Source organism: Trichoderma ghanense (assembly GCF_004382785.1).
Source record: "Trichoderma ghanense strain CCMA-1212 chromosome Unknown scaffold_6, whole genome shotgun sequence".
NCBI lineage: Eukaryota > Fungi > Ascomycota > Sordariomycetes > Hypocreales > Hypocreaceae > Trichoderma > Trichoderma ghanense.
Window position 1 is genome coordinate 1,322,531 of NW_027395669.1, and position 15,463 is coordinate 1,337,993.

Sequence of the window (15,463 nt, forward strand, 5' to 3'; positions counted from 1 at the left end):
CTGCGTATCTCCCTGCATGCCAGCTATGAACGTATCCTGAGCTACTTGAACGTACAAATGCCCCCATCCTGCTTTTATCCTCTCCGGTGTATTCAGGCTTGTGGATGAAAGGATATGGGTGTAATATCGCCTGCTTTTTTTGTTTCCTTCCCTCCGCCTGTCTGCGTTGCTTGATACATGCATGAAAATTGCCCGCTATATCCATCCTGAATTCGTTCCCTTGTTATGTGTTGTATCATTTATAGCTCATTCAATCCCCCCTAATCTAGATTCCGGTTTTATTATTTTGCTCCCAAAAGGCGAGGTGCACGACTCAAGCAAACGCAATGCAGCAGTCGCAACTCACTGTGTGCTCATTGTGTTTGTCTGAGGTGATGCGTCTGTCGCGTTATTGGATGTGCTTCCTTGTGCCTGTGCCTGCGTTTCCGCGGCTGAAGACGTGGTAGGTACGGCTGAAGACGCGGTTGTCTGCGCGGATACTTGTTGGGCGCTGGCGTCGGAAGGAGGTTGAGTGGCCGCAACAGGGGCCATCATGGCGGCGCTCGTTGAGGGAGCCGTCAAGTCCACGCCCATGGACATGCCCTGCGTCTGAGCAAGCGCGGCTGCGGCGGTGGCAGGATGCAGCGGAGGGACGACCATGCCGGGGGAGGCGTCGAGGCCCATGGACGTCATCTCGGGGGGCACCACCATGGCGCTGCTGCCGTTGGGGGGAGGAGGAGGAGCAGCAGCAGCAGCAGCAGCAGCAGTCAGGGGGTCGACGACGCCGCCGCCGGTGGAGAGGAGGTTGGCGCCGAGGGTGCCCTCGGGATGGAGAGGGTACATGGGGGCCTCCATGGTGGTGCCGTCGAAGATGACCATGTTCTGGATGGGCTGCTGCTTCTGGCCGAGGACGTTGATGACGTCCTGGGCGAGCTGGCCGCCGAGGATGGCGGTGACGGGGGCGATCTCGCTGCCGAGGTTCTGCAGGAAGCTGCGCAGGAACTCGGGCCGCAGGGTCTCGCTGGGGAGGTTGAGGGCCTTGTGCTTGTGCGTGGCGATCTGGGTGAAGAGCTTGAGGTCCTCGCGCGTGCCGGGAAGGCGGCCGCCCTGGATCTGCATGAATTCCCAGAGGGCGCGCAGGCACGAGAGGGCCGGGGTGACGCTGCGCAGGCGGCGCCTGGACTTGGCGTACTCGTCGGGCAGGCCGGCGACGTCGCTGGCGAGGAACCAGGTGGAGTAGAGCTCGCGCTTGGTGACGGACTCGACCGTCTTGGGCCCTTCCTTGGTGGTCTGGACGTTGACGATGGAGCGCGTGCGGGTTTCCTGGCGCGGCTGGGTGGCGACGTTGCCGAGGTCGCGCTCGATGACGTAGTCGTGCTCGATGAGGTCGCTGAAGATGAAGCCGTACATGCCGTGCGTGCCGGCGGCGTAGAAGGCCTTGCCGTTGAGGCGCGTGGCCGTGTTGATGAGGTTGAACGAGTCCGGGTCGAGGTCCGTGGCGATGACGACGTCGAAGGCGCCAAAGTAGCTGGGGCCTTTGGCCTTGACGCCCTCGGCGTCGACGTGCACCCGGACGCGCGGGTTGAGCTTGCGCAGGGCCGCGCTGGCGGCCTCGGCGCGGTTCATGCCCACGGGGTTGTCGACCTCGGAGAGGAGGAACTGCGCGCCCAGGTCGGCCTCGGAGACGGCGGCGCTGTCGAGGACGGTGAGGGAGCCGACGCCGGCAAGGACGAGGTTCTTTGCGATTTCGTTGGCGAGGGCGCGGATGGTGATGAGGAGGATGTTTGCGTTTTGGATCTTGGCCTGGGCGGCCATGCCCCAGAGGCGGATTTGGCGGTCATAGAGGGCGATTTCATCTGCGAGAGTCGTGAGCTGTTTGAGCGGTAGATGAGAGGGGGGGGGGGTGGTACTTTACCTGCTGTGATGGCCTTGTCGGGGAGGGCGCCGTTGCCGTTACCGTTGCTGAACATGAAGGGAGCCGTGGATGAGGCGTCTGGGAGGGCGGTAGTGGCGAGAGATTGGTCTGGGATGAAGCCTTGGCCGGGCATCATCATGGGTGGGATGGAGGTTGGCACAGCGAGATCAGGATTCAGGCCAGGAACGCCGCCGTTGGTGTTGGGTATGGGTGCTGCGGCGGCGTCACTGATGCCATTGTTTGGTTGAGTGTCCATGATGATGATTTTTTTCGTGAGACTTATGAGATGCGAGGTTGAGCGGATGGGAATCGTGATGGGGATCGAGGTCGAGATGAGGCAAGGCTGCGCTCGAGTTGACGAGTTGAAGATGAAGGAGAGAGGTTAGAGGAGGAATCGGTTGGGTGGAATTGGACCCCAGGGTGTTTGATTTGGTGGAGGAAGCGCTTCAGAGACACGCATTCACACAGCCAGCGTCAGAAAGCGATGCAGTTGTCCCGTTGACGGCGATTTTGGGCCATCGGAGAGGTGCAGGAGAAGAAGATGGATATCAAGGCGGATCGGATGCGCGTAGCCTTGCGTGTAGCCGTGCAGCGGTGATGGGCTGGAGAATCGGCGCTAGGCATGGGTTTGGTGTGATGGAGAGGTACATTCGTGTGGTGACGTCGGTGCCGGAATTTGAGGTAGCCGTTAACGGTGGGTCCGGACGACACGACTCGTGCACTCCCATTGTAGCGGTCCTTATTAAGACGTCCACTCGATGTGAGAATCAAGCATGTTCTTTATGGTCTATGAACTTGTTTTGGTCTCCATGTCTTCTCACTTCGTCTCACCGTTCCCTCTTGCTTTTGTTGGCGTCGAGGCTGGCGCACAGTGCCTCCGGTTGATATCCCGGGTAACTCTGCCGCCTTCATGTTGTCTCTCACAGCGTACGCAGAAGGGATCTGCTGAGATCCGATATCATATACAGAAGATGAGTGAAAAGTTCTCATACTGTAATTTAGAACATCCACACCTCAGCCTCGAGTTCAAATTTCATGTGACCGAACCGTCTGCCGTGATATCAAGCTATCCGACAGTGAGGACCTCTCTCCGCATCGCTCCACCAGCTGAGGGGATATGATGCAGCCATCAACTGGAGATGCCATATCCCCCCCAAGTTCAACGGCCCCATCGTGACTATGCAACAGCTTCATTGGCTGAGTCAAGCCGTCTTGCATCTTCATGTTGCACCGACAATTTGAACCTGTTGTCCCTCCGATCTCGACGATGCTACTGCACTATTACATCGCCGCCAACTCAACCCAGCCAGCCAGCAAAAGAGCCCCCAACCCTCTCCTCAGCGGCCAAGGCAAGGCAGTTGAGAGGAACAGCGCGAGTTAGTGCCGGGATTAGCGCATGCTGCCCACTAAAGAATAAGCGACCCCGCGTGCACCTGTCAGCTCCCTCAGGGCGGCGACGTATAGGAATCCATCTCTACCAGGTAGTCCCAACCGTGCTCTCCTCTCTTCAACCTCCGTCGACGCCTGTCTCACCCAGTCGATGGGAGCCCAGCCTTGAGTCACCGAAAACTTGACTCGACTTCTGCCTTTCGCCTCTACTTCCATCTCTGCCTGCGCCTGCTCCTGCTTCTGCTTCTGCTTCTGCTTCCGCGACTGCATCCGCCAGACACCTGCGGGCTTCATTTTCCAGTGAGTGCCCGAGCGAATGAGTGCGAGTGAGCAGCTGAGGCCGGCCCGTAGCCGTGCTGCCCGCAAGCGCGACAGGCAGAGACCCCCCAGAAGGAAGAGGTGCAACCACAGAAGCCGGCGACAATGAGCTGATCAAGGCCGTGATTCCCCTCACATGAGTCAAGACTGCCTCCCCGTGGCGCCTTGTGCTCTTCTTCACTGGAGCAGAACCAGCCCTTCTTCCTCTCTTTGTTGCCTTCGCTTCCCTCAGCTTCTACCTCCTCTGCTGCTGCTGATATTACCTTGCACGCTTTGCCTAAGATATCCGTCACCTAACGGTTCCTGACGAGATCACAGTTCCCTCTCGCGCATCTTACTCTTAGTCCACCCAACCTATCAGGTGCCCTCACCACGATTAGCCTCTGTGGCTGGTAGCATTGGCCGAGTCGAGTGCCCAATATACTCTAGCAGAAGGTATTTATGGAGTCCCGGTCCGCTGGTCACTTGAGCACCGCCTAACTGACGTCCAACTGGTGCCCTGCCCAGTGCTATTGCGACTGCCGCCACCTCGACAGCAAGCAACCCGTGCAGTTCCATCGTTGACGGCACTACATCTACCACGACGCCCTGCCTGGGCATTTCACCGTCCTCGTCGCTGAGCAGGAACATTCCTCAGACCTCGCTCCCTCCGACTATACAGCGCTGCCTCACTGGCGGCGACGTCATTGCCGGGGTCCGAGCACGAAGCACGACTCAACCAACTGTCCACCATGTCGTCGTGGTCGGGCTCGGGATCGAATCCGCACCAGCGGCAGCGAGAGTCAATGCCCGACTTCCCTCCGCTGTCTCCGCCGTCGACGTTGCCTCCGCTGCGCACCCTCAACTCGCCACGAGGCCGCGACGCTGCGGCTCCCCGTTCACCACCGCGTTTTCATTGGTCTTCTTCCACGGCCGCCCGCAGGGCCGAGCGGATTCGAAACCTCGACGACCGCCTGGCGTCACGCGGCGAGGGTGAGCGATATCCGGATCACGGTGGCCGCTGGTCTATGCGGCGCTTTCCTCGTATGCATGCTCCTGCCGCAGACGGCCGAGGCTCCAACATTGACGAGCTGGATCGATCTCTCGACGAGGCAAACACCAACCTGAGGGCGCTGCTGGACCTGACGCAATCCGCCCTCACCACCATCCCTCAGCCTCTCCGCTCCCACGACTTCCCAGACGACAACCGCCGGAACAAGCGCCGGAAGCTAGACGCCGATCGTCTCGGCTCTGGCGGTATCAAGCCCTTTCGCTATGGCAGATATGGACAGGTAGAGCCGGGCCAGCTGCGGATGGAGATTGTGAGCTGCGACGGCGGCATGTTCTCTAACCAGTCTTCGTATGCGGCAGAGAACATCCTCAAAGACGACAACTCCGTCTACTGCACCAAGGGGAACAGATGCAACATTGTGCTGCAACACCAAGGCGGGAGTGTCTTTACGCTGCAGGAGCTCATTATCAAAGCACCGTGCGCTACCAACTTTTCCCATCCGTACGTTTCTACCGGGCGCCCGGCTCTCTTCATTCTTCTGCATTCAGCATCGTGCTAACACGGTTTGCAGAGTTCGAGAGGGCATGATCTTCATCACCATGCACCAGGACGACATGCTAAGCCGGACGGCTCAATATCAGATCCAGTATGCGCCGTCATCGAGACAGCGGTCACGGACTGCAGACGGGGACAATGCACTGGTCCTTGAACGAGAACCTCGGCACATCGTATCCATTCAGCACCACGTAGACGGCACCACGAGCACCAGGACTAGGAGATCCTATGTGTATCGACCAGATGACGATGAGAGCCGACTACCTGAGATGCCCGAGGAGTTCGTTCGAGAAGCGTCGGATTTCCGCGTCACCACGGAGTGCAGCGACGAGGAGGACGACGATGACGACGGCTATGGTGGGTCACGATTTCACCACACGCCCAACCGCATCGGCTCTCTCCCCTTTGAGAACGTCGATTCGGACGCAGATGATATCGTGATGCCTTTCAGCCCCCAGGATACCTCGGACGACCTCCTTCTCCACCACAGTCGCCGCCACAACATCATCCACAGGCAGAGAGATGAAGGCGACGAGCACACTCCCAGCTTCTCGCTGTCCGAGGCAATGGATGCGCACGCCAATGCCACGCAGGAAGCCGTCCGTGCGGTCGGCGGCCGGCTGCTCGCTCCTCACGCACGGTTCTACATTGAGAAGAAGAAGAGCAAGTGCACCATCAAGTTCGATCCACCCGTTTCCGGCCGCTTCATCCTGCTCAAGATGTGGAGCTCCTCCCACGACCCGGGGAGCAACATCGACGTCCAGTCGGTCATCACTCGAGGGTTCGCCGGACCGCGGTACTTTCCCTCGGTTGAATTGCGATGAGCACGGCTCCCAGGTGCTCAGGATGTAAAAAAAAAAATGGGGGTGTGAAACTGGTAAAATGTGCTGAAGCGGACACGCCGCATTGATTTTGGTTTAAGCGAAACTACCTTTTTGTAGTAGTCAAGGTAGTGTATAGGACATATTTTGGGCGCAGGGACACTTTTGCTGGCAGGTTATATCGCGGGGATCCGCCTTTTTGTTTTTATTCCTGGTTTCATGCAAGTACTACTTTTCTGACTTCACACTCAAGGCGTTCTCTTGAGCATTCCTCATCTGATTTGTACGCTGGAGCAACTGCTCTGTAAGGCGAAGGGGTGCTGGGGTGCTGTTTTGGATTTGGGCCTCGATCATGGTACTGATAGTATTATCGTCAGCTGTTTCATCTCGCTTTGGTCGTCCGGGTTTCGGATATTCTTTGCGATCAGGTACCAACTACCGATCATAACTAATGGGTAGGCTCAGTGGAGGGCATTCTGTTCTCTGACTGGGCAGTTATCCCAGCGTTGTGCTCCCTGAGTGTACCCATATCGCAAGGTGTGTATAGACGAGGGTGGCGACGGAAATGACCAGAGACAGTTGTCTGTTAAAATATAGAATGCTTTGGGTTGAAATGAGTTGTAGATGTTGGTTTTGCGTAGTCTACGAGTGACACTACACGATGTGCTTGCCTTACATGAATGGCGATGGGCTTTGTGAGGCTTCAACGGCCATGATGGAAAAGAGAACACAGGGCTGTACATGTCGAACTCTGATGAGGATGGGAGTTGATTATGCAACATTAGCTGCCGACGATTGCTCACACCTCGTTTGACCAGACAACCCATGGTGGTTGCTGTGATGATTCAGTCCATGAATGTTGCCTTGAGGAGTCTTTGTTTCTTGCGTATAATTTATGAGTGAGTTTATTGACAGTATGTGCCCGAATCCACCGTTCATCCCACCCCGTCGAGACTGAGGCGTGGATTCAATGACATGGGGTCTCACGCACTGGGGATACTCTAGTCAACCCCCAACAGATCATCCGTCGTGATGCAGCAAAACAACTGAAACTTAAAAAAAAAGTGGCTGTTCTTATCGTGTAATAGCACGTGTGTGCAGGTATTCTCGCTCGCATCTATCACATTTTCTCTCCTGCTACCAAAAGTATGGCTGCATGCAGCGCTCATGGCCGCCACGTTGCGTCGGTGCCCCGTCATTGGAGGCACATGCGGACAAGAGGCAGATCCGTTGCTTCGCGTCCTTGTCCCTGTTCGTGTTTCTTCCACCGCCTGGCCCTGCAACTGTTCAGCCCAGTTTCTTTGCCTTGACAACCGGCATTGCTTCACAACGAAGCCGTCATACGAGCACAAAGTGCTTGATATTTGGCTTTGCTCCCCTTTCCGCCTCTTTCGCTTAGGTTCCTGCTGTCCCTTGTTACGCTTTGCTTACGTATGTGCTGCCTTGCTTGACCGACTTGCCGCAACCGGTTCTGACTGTGCGCGGATCCACGGACAGGCCAGAAGCACCGACTGTCCTTGTATGTCAGGCCAGGCAAGGAACGAGTACAAGCAGACGGAAGACACCGTCCCTGGGGCGTGATACACGGCACAACTCGTACAAACCAGCACGAGTTGATACGTGTACCTGCACACCGCATGCTTCGTGCTCGCAGGTACTCCGTCCACGCCGCCTAGCCCCTACAGTACGAGGACGGCATCAAGCTTCGGATCGCAAGTTCTAGCCTCGCCCTGCCCACTGGCTGACGTCCGGCGTATCAGCAGTCCATTCCAGCCCGGCCTCTTCACATGCCGAGCCTCGAGCGCATCTGAGACAGACAGGTACCGTCTTCGCACTGGAGCCAGCGGGCAGTGACCATCTCGCCGTCTCGGATCGCTGAAACACACGTTGTTTTGGTCGCTGGAGGCAACCAGAAGCCACCATACTGTACAGTACAGGCAACGGCATACACCCGCCGAGGACAAGAGGGGAAGCAAGAGAAAAAGGGACAAGGAGCCCACACTCGTCGAGGCGGTCGAACAAGCGGCGCCAAGGAACAAGCAAAAAAAGACTGGAGTCGTCGCTGCATGAGGCGACGTGTGCGTGACCGCTACACCGTTCACAGCATCCTGTGCATGCAACCTGCAGACGACCTGCAGCTTCGGTCCAGGGCCCTTGGACTGACTACCTTGCTGCTAGCATCAACCGCACACTTGGATGGAGCACGTTTGCATACGGTTTGCATACAGGCACAGCCAGGCACACACGCTCGCGCACACGCACACTTGCGCACGGTCGAGGCACGATACAGCTGCTGCATACATACGGCTCGTACTCGTACCGACATACTCAGGTACGGTGCTGCTGCTGTAATACAGAACATTCGCTTCTTGTCTGCGCGGCCCTTTCGCCCTGCTGAATTGCGAATTGCGCCTCAAGTGGAGAGCATCCCGTCGACACGCCCCAAAAAGAGCGAATAACTCTCGACAGGCTGGATCGACACGCTTGTCGGAGTTGCGCCGACTGTCGGATTCGAAGAGGTACCTCGAAAAATAGAGGAGAACCGGGGTCTCGTTCCTGGTAGACCGGTTGAGCTCATCGTCACCACGGAGCTCACCAAATTCCCTTGATTGAAGATTCTCTCACTCCATCCAGTAGGACAACAAGAGCGAGGAAGGATCTCTTCTTATCTTTCTTCATCCATTTCGAACCGACCTTGAGCAGCAGAAAAAAAAAAAAAGGGAAAACGAAGAAAAATCTTCAGCCAGACAGACGCCAACGCACAGTCGACTAGCATCGGTAGCGATCGCAAAACGACTGGGGGGGCTGGTTGCTTGACCTGCTGGCCTGACCCAATATTTCCGTCCGCTTCTCCACCCTCCGACTCTCTACACCGCAGCCAAAGGCCCTTGAACGGGCAAATGGGCAGCTCGACTGCAACCCCCGGCCAGGGGTACCAGCACCAGCACCAGCACCAGCACCAGCCGGCCCAGCAAGAGCGCCAGCGCCAGCGCCAGCAGACTCAGACGCCTCCTCTCTCACCGAGCTTGAGCTTCGCCCCGGATTCCCCGTCAACACCTCGAGCAGCGACGACACTCACAGCAGCCCCGACGCCTCGTGCCACCAGCAATCCTCGCCTCTCCGTCGACCGAAGAGACGCCCTGTACGCTGTGGGACCGGCCTCTCCTCCAAAGAACCACAGCCCTCTGCGCCAGTCCACCACCATCTCCTATCAAGACCACGCTGGCCGTCCAGACACGCCGCCGTTTCTGAAGCCGAGGCACAATAGCAAGCTTCCCAGAGGCCACTCGAGGTCCCGATCAGACGTCGCAAACAACGCGACCACCAGCAACACTAGCAACATTCCTTTACCAGTCGGGCAAGCCCCCGAACCATCGCCCATCGTTGTCTCGACACCACTCTCTTTGCACCCTCAAGACACTCAGGATCCGCCATCCTCAGCGACGCGTCGCACCTCGCTTGGAGAAGTCGGCCAGGATAGACGCGTGTCGAGCCGAAACGACAGCAGCAGCAGCAGAAGCAGCAACACCGCCGCTTCCCCTTCCTCTCCCTCGTCCGTCCGCAGTTCTGCCCTCTCCTTTATCGCCTCCAGGATGCCGGCCATGAAAGCGCTCGCCCCCGCGCCCATCGTGGTGCCGAAAAGCGACGACGAGCTCCTCAACCTCAACATCGAAGCGTCGCTCTTCCCCAATGGCGCCCCGCCGGAGGGACAGGCCTTCTCGCCGGCGGCGTTCAAGAATCTGCAGCAGACGGCAACCGGCCTGCTGAAGAAGTTTCAAGCCGCCTACCACCGCCAGGCGCAGACGATCCAGGAGCTAATGGCGGAAAAGGAGGCGCAGGACGACGAAAAGGCCGAGGCCGACACGAGAACGCGACACCTCAAGATGCAGCTGGAAGGCATGGCGCAGAAGCTGGCCGACACCGAGGGCGTGATGCAGGCGCTGATGGAGGAGCTGAACAAGGAGAAGAGGCTGCGGATGGAAGAGCGAGCAAACGCCAGAGACAAGTTCCTGACGCCGTCGGAGGGATCGATATCTGAGGACCTGTGCGTCGAGGAGGACCAGCAACAGCGCAAGCGAGGATGGAGGCGCAGCGGTGAGACTTCCAAGACCGACTTCAGCTTCGAGACGGATGAAGATAGCGTCGAAGCTGCCAGCATCTTCTCTCGCCCTCGCAGCCCTACCCTTACGGCGCTAAGCGTCATATCCGATGTAGAAAGCCCTGCACCGCCTGGCCCGCCGTCGAGGACGTCCACCTTTGGAGGAGTTGCCCCGGCTCGCGTGCTCCGGAGCTCTCAGCCGCCGCAAATGTCCACCTTCCAGAAGCTGTTCAAGGGCATCTCCGGGGACCCCAACAGGGACATCAACGGGTGCCGCAACTGCCAGGGCCAGGACGCCAGCATCGCCTGGGACACGGTGGGCCTCCTGAAAGCCGAGAACAAGACGCTCAAGGAGAGGGTCAGCGAGCTCGAGGTGGCCGTCGAGGAGGTGCTGGACGTCGTCAACGGCGTCGGGCAATAAAATCACCACGACGTGACTCACGACCTCTTTGCATATCCGAGTTCTCTTTTTTGGCATGTCTGGGTGTATTTTTCTCCTATTCTCTCAACAAATAGCCGGTGTTATCAAACCAGTTGTTCTGGCATGACATTTGGAGTCGGACATGTTTTGTCTCCTTTGATTTCTTACCTTATGACGACAACATCTTTCTCGTTTTTTTCACCTCAACTTTCATTTTCTTGTTCCATCTATTGATATCTTTATCCCCCCTTTTCAACCTCTTCTCTTCTCCCTCTCACTACCCCCCCCCCCCTTTTTTTTAGCTTCACTTCTCCTTCGTTGTTCCTACGCGGTGTATACGGTAGAAGGCATTGTCAGCTGGGGACGGGCGCTCTTAAAAGGAAGCAAGGAGGGAGCTCCCAGCTGTCGGAGCATATCCCGAAAGCAAAGAATGGAAAAACTAGCGTTTTATATGAGAGACGTAGAATTATGATAGGAAACATGATTGAATTAAACATTGCTTTTTTTTTCCTACTTTGAATGATTTGATGTTCTCTTTGTTTGTCTCTACTGTGACTTTATGGAACTCTGTGATGAGAGAATAGTCTGAATGGTGAGCGCGTTCATCATGGCAATACCATAGACGAATTGATCATGTTTGTGATTTGGATGTGTATGTTTTCAATTGACTCCTGTGCCAGCGCATATCTGACAAAGGTTTCCCCTCCTCCAAGAGAGGTATATATATACATTTTCTCTCTCCCTCTTTCTCCTTCTCCGCCCGTCTCTCTATAACCCCCCCTCTCATACAGCTCTCTCCCCCAAGCAAAGCATCCCCAGCGGCCCCCCTTTCTCGCCCAGAATAAACCGTCTAGTGGTGCGCCTCGCCGTGCCCCTCGCCGTGGTGGTGCTCGTCGTTCAGGAAGAGGTACTCGTAGGTGCAGTATCCGGCAAAGGCCACCGTCGCGATGCCCAGGCCGGGAAAGCCGCTCTTGAAGCGGTTCCACCTGGAAAAGGTGCCGTGGTATCGCCATGCCTCGCTATAATCGTTTGATTCACATTGTCAGCCTCCATACTGTTGTTTCGTTTTGCCTCCCTTTAGCTTTCTGCTCGTCATAGCATCGCTATCTCTTCTTTCAAGGTCTGTTCGTTTGTTTCTGCTTGTGATCGAGGTGCTTCCAGAGGGATGGCATTGGATGGGGCTAGAAAGGGATGACCAACGCTCGCTCCCAGGGATCGTATCGGGGCTGGCCGGTGGCCTCTTTGAAGGCTCGCATGTTGAAGCCGGTGATGTTGGGCTTGGACCCGTGGGCCACTCGCAGTGCTCTACCGGAGGGGGCGCGCAGAAAACAGTCAGCCAACTCGTTCTCGACTCCCTCATGGGCGCTGAAATGACCCAATCCGCATAGTTACCTTGTCGCAAGCATGGTGCCGGTTGGAAGCTGTTGTGATGTCTCGACAAAAGACCGCTGGAGTGAACGGCCCTCTCGACTGGAAGTTCCCGCAATTGACGAGCTGCTGGTCCGAGCAGGTCAAGACGAAGCGGCCGGATTAATGCAGCAGCCGAACAAGTACCGTCCACCAAGTACAAGTACCATACTATGTATCAAGAAGGTGTGCACGGGCCATCTCCGGCTATTGCCAGTGGTGCTTTTTGGCCTGTGGCTTCCGTCACCCTCCTCCAGCCTCGAAAAGGCGAACGACTGGAATTGCAACTGGCGATCGTGTCTCTTCTTTTGGTTTCTGTCGTCTCTTTCTGTAATTATCCGCCTCGTTCTCGTCACTCTCTCTGGGGCTCCTTTGACGAAGCGCTAACCAACGACAAGGAGTATTCGATTAACGACCACCCGAAGAGGACAATCGAGACCGCAAACGATCCCGCATCGAGGACCGCAGCCAAGGCGGAGAAAAAGCCAGCACATTGCCAGGACATCAGCCTCCCTCGCCCATCGCTCCCCGGACGCTCTCTTGGACACAAGAAACGCAGCTCCCGTCGCCAACCAGAGCTCGAGAGGCCGACAGCGGACCTGCCGCGGCGCGAACCAGCTCCCCGGTGCGCCTCCAGCCCTCGTGCCCAATGTTCGGACCAGGCCGTGCAGATTCAGGATATCCTCCCCCTACGTCACGTTAGAAGCCGCCCAGGAAGCATCCGAACAGGAAGAGGAGAAATTGCCGTCTCCCCGTCGATCATACGCCTCGAGATCCGCTCAACTGCTACCGCTGGGTCGTCGAGCAAGCACTGCTTCCCGAGAGCCCGTATCCGCTCCATCTCCCGCCGGACTTTCCATCGGCTCCCCCTCCTCACCCTGATATCGACGTCCGGTCTCACCCGCCTCGGTTCCCTCGACCTCGAGTCAGTCAGACCGGCACTCCCACTCATCTCGCCAACCGGTTCATAGGCTCCAAAGCCAGTCGCAACTTCGACAGGCCACAGCCACAGACACGTCTCGCTCCGCACATCCCAGCGCCGCCCGCCTCTCATCCCATGCCACCACAGCTCCGGGCCTTCGGCGGTGGGCCCGGCGTCGGCGCGCCTTTCCACCAGCCCGGCTTTCCCTCTCACGGCCAGCCACAGGGAGGACCTCTGGGCAACCAGTATCTCAATGCCAACGCCCAGCTGAACCCCTTCACGCCCAACAACATCAACTCGTTCAACGCCGCAGCCCTCAATGGCGCCGCCGGCTTCCCCGACACGGGATTCGGCAGCCAGAGCGCGAGGATGGGCTTTGCGCATGGGCCCAACGCCGCGGCCGCAGCGGCCCTCCAGCAGCCGCAGCAGCAGCACGGCGGCCAGGTGCAGCACAACGCCTTGATGGACCATCCCACAATGCGGACCCAGCAGTCCAACAAGGGCAGGATACGCGAAGTCTGGAAACACAACCTCGAGGAGGAGATGGCCGTGCTGAGAGACATTATTGACAAATACCCCTATGTAGCCATGGTGAGTTCTTGTTCGAGGCCATTGCGAGTCATTGTTTTGCCATGATGCTGTTGTTTTTTGCTGTTTTGGAGGATGAATTGTGCTGAAACCCAGACAAAAAGGACACGGAATTCCCTGGCGTCGTAGCAAGACCCATGGGCGGTTTCAGGGGGAAGAGCGACTATCACTACCAGTGTCTGCGGACCAACGTGGACATGCTCAAGGTCATCCAGATCGGCATCACCTTGTTCAACGAAGATGGCGAGACACCGCCGGCGCGGCCCGGCCCGGAGCTGGGCCTAAGCCCAGCGACGAGGCGGCACATTGGCCAGGGGCCGTTTCCCTATTCATGGCAGTTCAACTTCAAGTTCTCCCTCAAGGACGACATGTACAACGAAAAGTCGATCGAGTCCCTTCAGCAGGCCGGCATCGACTTTAACTTGCTTGAGCGTGACGGCATCGACCCCCACCAGTTCGCCTCCCTGCTGATACCGTCCGGCCTGGTATGCTTCGACAACGTCCGGTGGATATCCTTCCACGGCGGCTACGACTTTGGATATCTGACAAAGCTGCTCATCTGCACGCCTCTGCCGAATGACGAGGTGGACTTTGACCACAAGATGAAGCTGTACTTTCCCAAGACGTACGACGTGAAGCATCTGATGAAGCACGCCATCAGGCTTCACAACTCGGGGATGCTCACCCCCAGCGATCCCGGCACCGCGGAGATTCTGCAAAAGTTTGAGCACAAGTCGGGCCTGGAGAACATTGCCGAGACGCTCAAGATCAAGCGCATCGGCTCCGCTCACCAGGCGGGCTCGGACTCTCTGCTCACGGGCAAGGTGTTCTTCCAGATGCGAGACAGGATATTCAACGGCGAGATCCCCGACGACCACCTCGGCAAGGTCTGGGGCCTGGGCATCCCCGACATTGGGCTGCCCATGTCCATGATGGGCCAGGGCGGCGACCAGAACGGCAACACGCCCAGCACGCCCAACACGGGCACCGCGCATCTGGCGACTACGCCGGCGCAGCAGAACCACAACACAAATGGGCTGCCCAACATGGGGCCTATGACCCCGGGCGGAGGAGGCGGCGTCTTTGGTAACTTTGCATTTGGAGGGAACGGCAGATAGGGTTCTGCCTGGGCGTCTCACTCATCCAATTATTGAAAACGACAGCCCTGCTACTTCCTCGTATCTTTTCTATCCCAGTCGCTTCTTTTTTTTGGGGGGTCTCTGTGTTTATAACAAACATTTTTTTGCTGGTCTTGCGTCCCATGTCTTTTCTGTGACTCTTTTTGGCCTGGGGAGCATTGGCTCGCTCGCTGGCTGTAACTCATGTAGTCGGGAAGATGGAGGTGGGAGGTGGACAAGGAGTTTAGAGAGGCTACTTCTATGCTGTCGCCTGAGAGAAAAAAAAAATGTGATGGCTTGAACTGCCTTTTGCGTTTCTATCTATGCTGTCTGCCTGACTCCGTTGAGATGGTGAGCGGCTGGATCTCGGGCAGCCAATGGAATAGGGGGCGACCAAAGATGTATGGTGTATGGATGGAGGTATGAAAGGACGTGTATTCTATATTGTACGTTTCTGATGTTCTTTTCCACTTTGTTTCAAGTTCTGTGTGTCCGGTTGTATGGTATTGTATCTTTGGGGGGAGGGGTTTGAAGGAATGAATGGTACTACGTATGTACTGTCGTGCTGCCTCTTTGTTGTCGTGAATCACGCAGATTTTCATTGGACTCTTTGATGTGCTTATATGGGTGACAGGATACTTTTCATCTTCCGTGTTAGTATGCTACATCAACGTTGGAAAGGAAAGAAAGAAAGGGGTGGATAGAATGATGAGAGAAAAAAAAAAGGAAGAAAAAAAGAAAAAAAGAAAGAAAGGGGTGTATAGAATGATGAGAAGAAAAAAAAGAAAGAAAAAAAGAAAAAAAGAAAGAAAGAAAGAAAGAAAGAAAAGAAAAGAAAAGAAAAGAAAAGAGGCAAAGCACAAAGAGGATATATCAAGGAGACATCATCAAGGATAATCAAAAGTTGGAATTGACTAACACCAGGCTAATGAAGATGAAG

At 56.5% G+C, this 15,463-nt stretch overlaps 7 protein-coding genes across 7 annotated transcripts; 3 read left to right on the forward strand and 4 right to left on the reverse strand.

Moving 5' to 3' along the window:
* Positions 1–342: 342 nt before the first annotated feature.
* CCMA1212_006046 (DNA damage tolerance protein RHC31) lies at positions 343–2,150 on the reverse strand (the record flags this gene model as incomplete). The annotated part of the gene is made up of 2 exons (XM_073703287.1): positions 343–1,835; positions 1,895–2,150. The coding sequence occupies 2 exons, from the start codon at positions 2,148–2,150 to the stop codon at positions 343–345; spliced, it is 1,749 nt and encodes a 582-aa protein (XP_073558450.1).
* A 1,133-nt stretch (positions 2,151–3,283) lies between these two features.
* Positions 3,284–3,577, reverse strand: CCMA1212_006047 (uncharacterized protein; the record flags this gene model as incomplete). The annotated part of the gene is made up of 1 exon (XM_073703288.1): positions 3,284–3,577. One exon carries the CDS (start codon positions 3,575–3,577, stop codon positions 3,284–3,286), a length of 294 nt encoding a protein of 97 aa, XP_073558345.1.
* A 755-nt stretch (positions 3,578–4,332) lies between these two features.
* On the forward strand, positions 4,333–5,971 carry CCMA1212_006048 (uncharacterized protein; the record flags this gene model as incomplete). The annotated part of the gene is made up of 2 exons (XM_073703289.1): positions 4,333–5,093; positions 5,164–5,971. 2 exons carry the CDS (start codon positions 4,333–4,335, stop codon positions 5,969–5,971), a joined length of 1,569 nt encoding a protein of 522 aa, XP_073558458.1.
* A 1,780-nt stretch (positions 5,972–7,751) lies between these two features.
* CCMA1212_006049 (uncharacterized protein) lies at positions 7,752–8,036 on the reverse strand (the record flags this gene model as incomplete). The annotated part of the gene is made up of 1 exon (XM_073703290.1): positions 7,752–8,036. The coding sequence occupies one exon, from the start codon at positions 8,034–8,036 to the stop codon at positions 7,752–7,754; it is 285 nt and encodes a 94-aa protein (XP_073558459.1).
* Positions 8,037–8,868: 832 nt separating this feature from the next.
* On the forward strand, positions 8,869–10,488 carry CCMA1212_006050 (uncharacterized protein; the record flags this gene model as incomplete). Its single annotated transcript, XM_073703291.1, has 1 exon — positions 8,869–10,488. The coding sequence occupies one exon, from the start codon at positions 8,869–8,871 to the stop codon at positions 10,486–10,488; it is 1,620 nt and encodes a 539-aa protein (XP_073558178.1).
* An 850-nt stretch (positions 10,489–11,338) lies between these two features.
* Positions 11,339–11,848, reverse strand: CCMA1212_006051 (uncharacterized protein; the record flags this gene model as incomplete). Its single annotated transcript, XM_073703292.1, has 3 exons — positions 11,339–11,507; positions 11,689–11,793; positions 11,841–11,848. 3 exons carry the CDS (start codon positions 11,846–11,848, stop codon positions 11,339–11,341), a joined length of 282 nt encoding a protein of 93 aa, XP_073558177.1.
* Positions 11,849–12,952: 1,104 nt separating this feature from the next.
* CCMA1212_006052 (CCR4-NOT transcription complex subunit 7) lies at positions 12,953–14,523 on the forward strand (the record flags this gene model as incomplete). The annotated part of the gene is made up of 2 exons (XM_073703293.1): positions 12,953–13,408; positions 13,510–14,523. The coding sequence occupies 2 exons, from the start codon at positions 12,953–12,955 to the stop codon at positions 14,521–14,523; spliced, it is 1,470 nt and encodes a 489-aa protein (XP_073558180.1).
* Between the last annotated feature and the right edge of the window lie 940 nt (positions 14,524–15,463).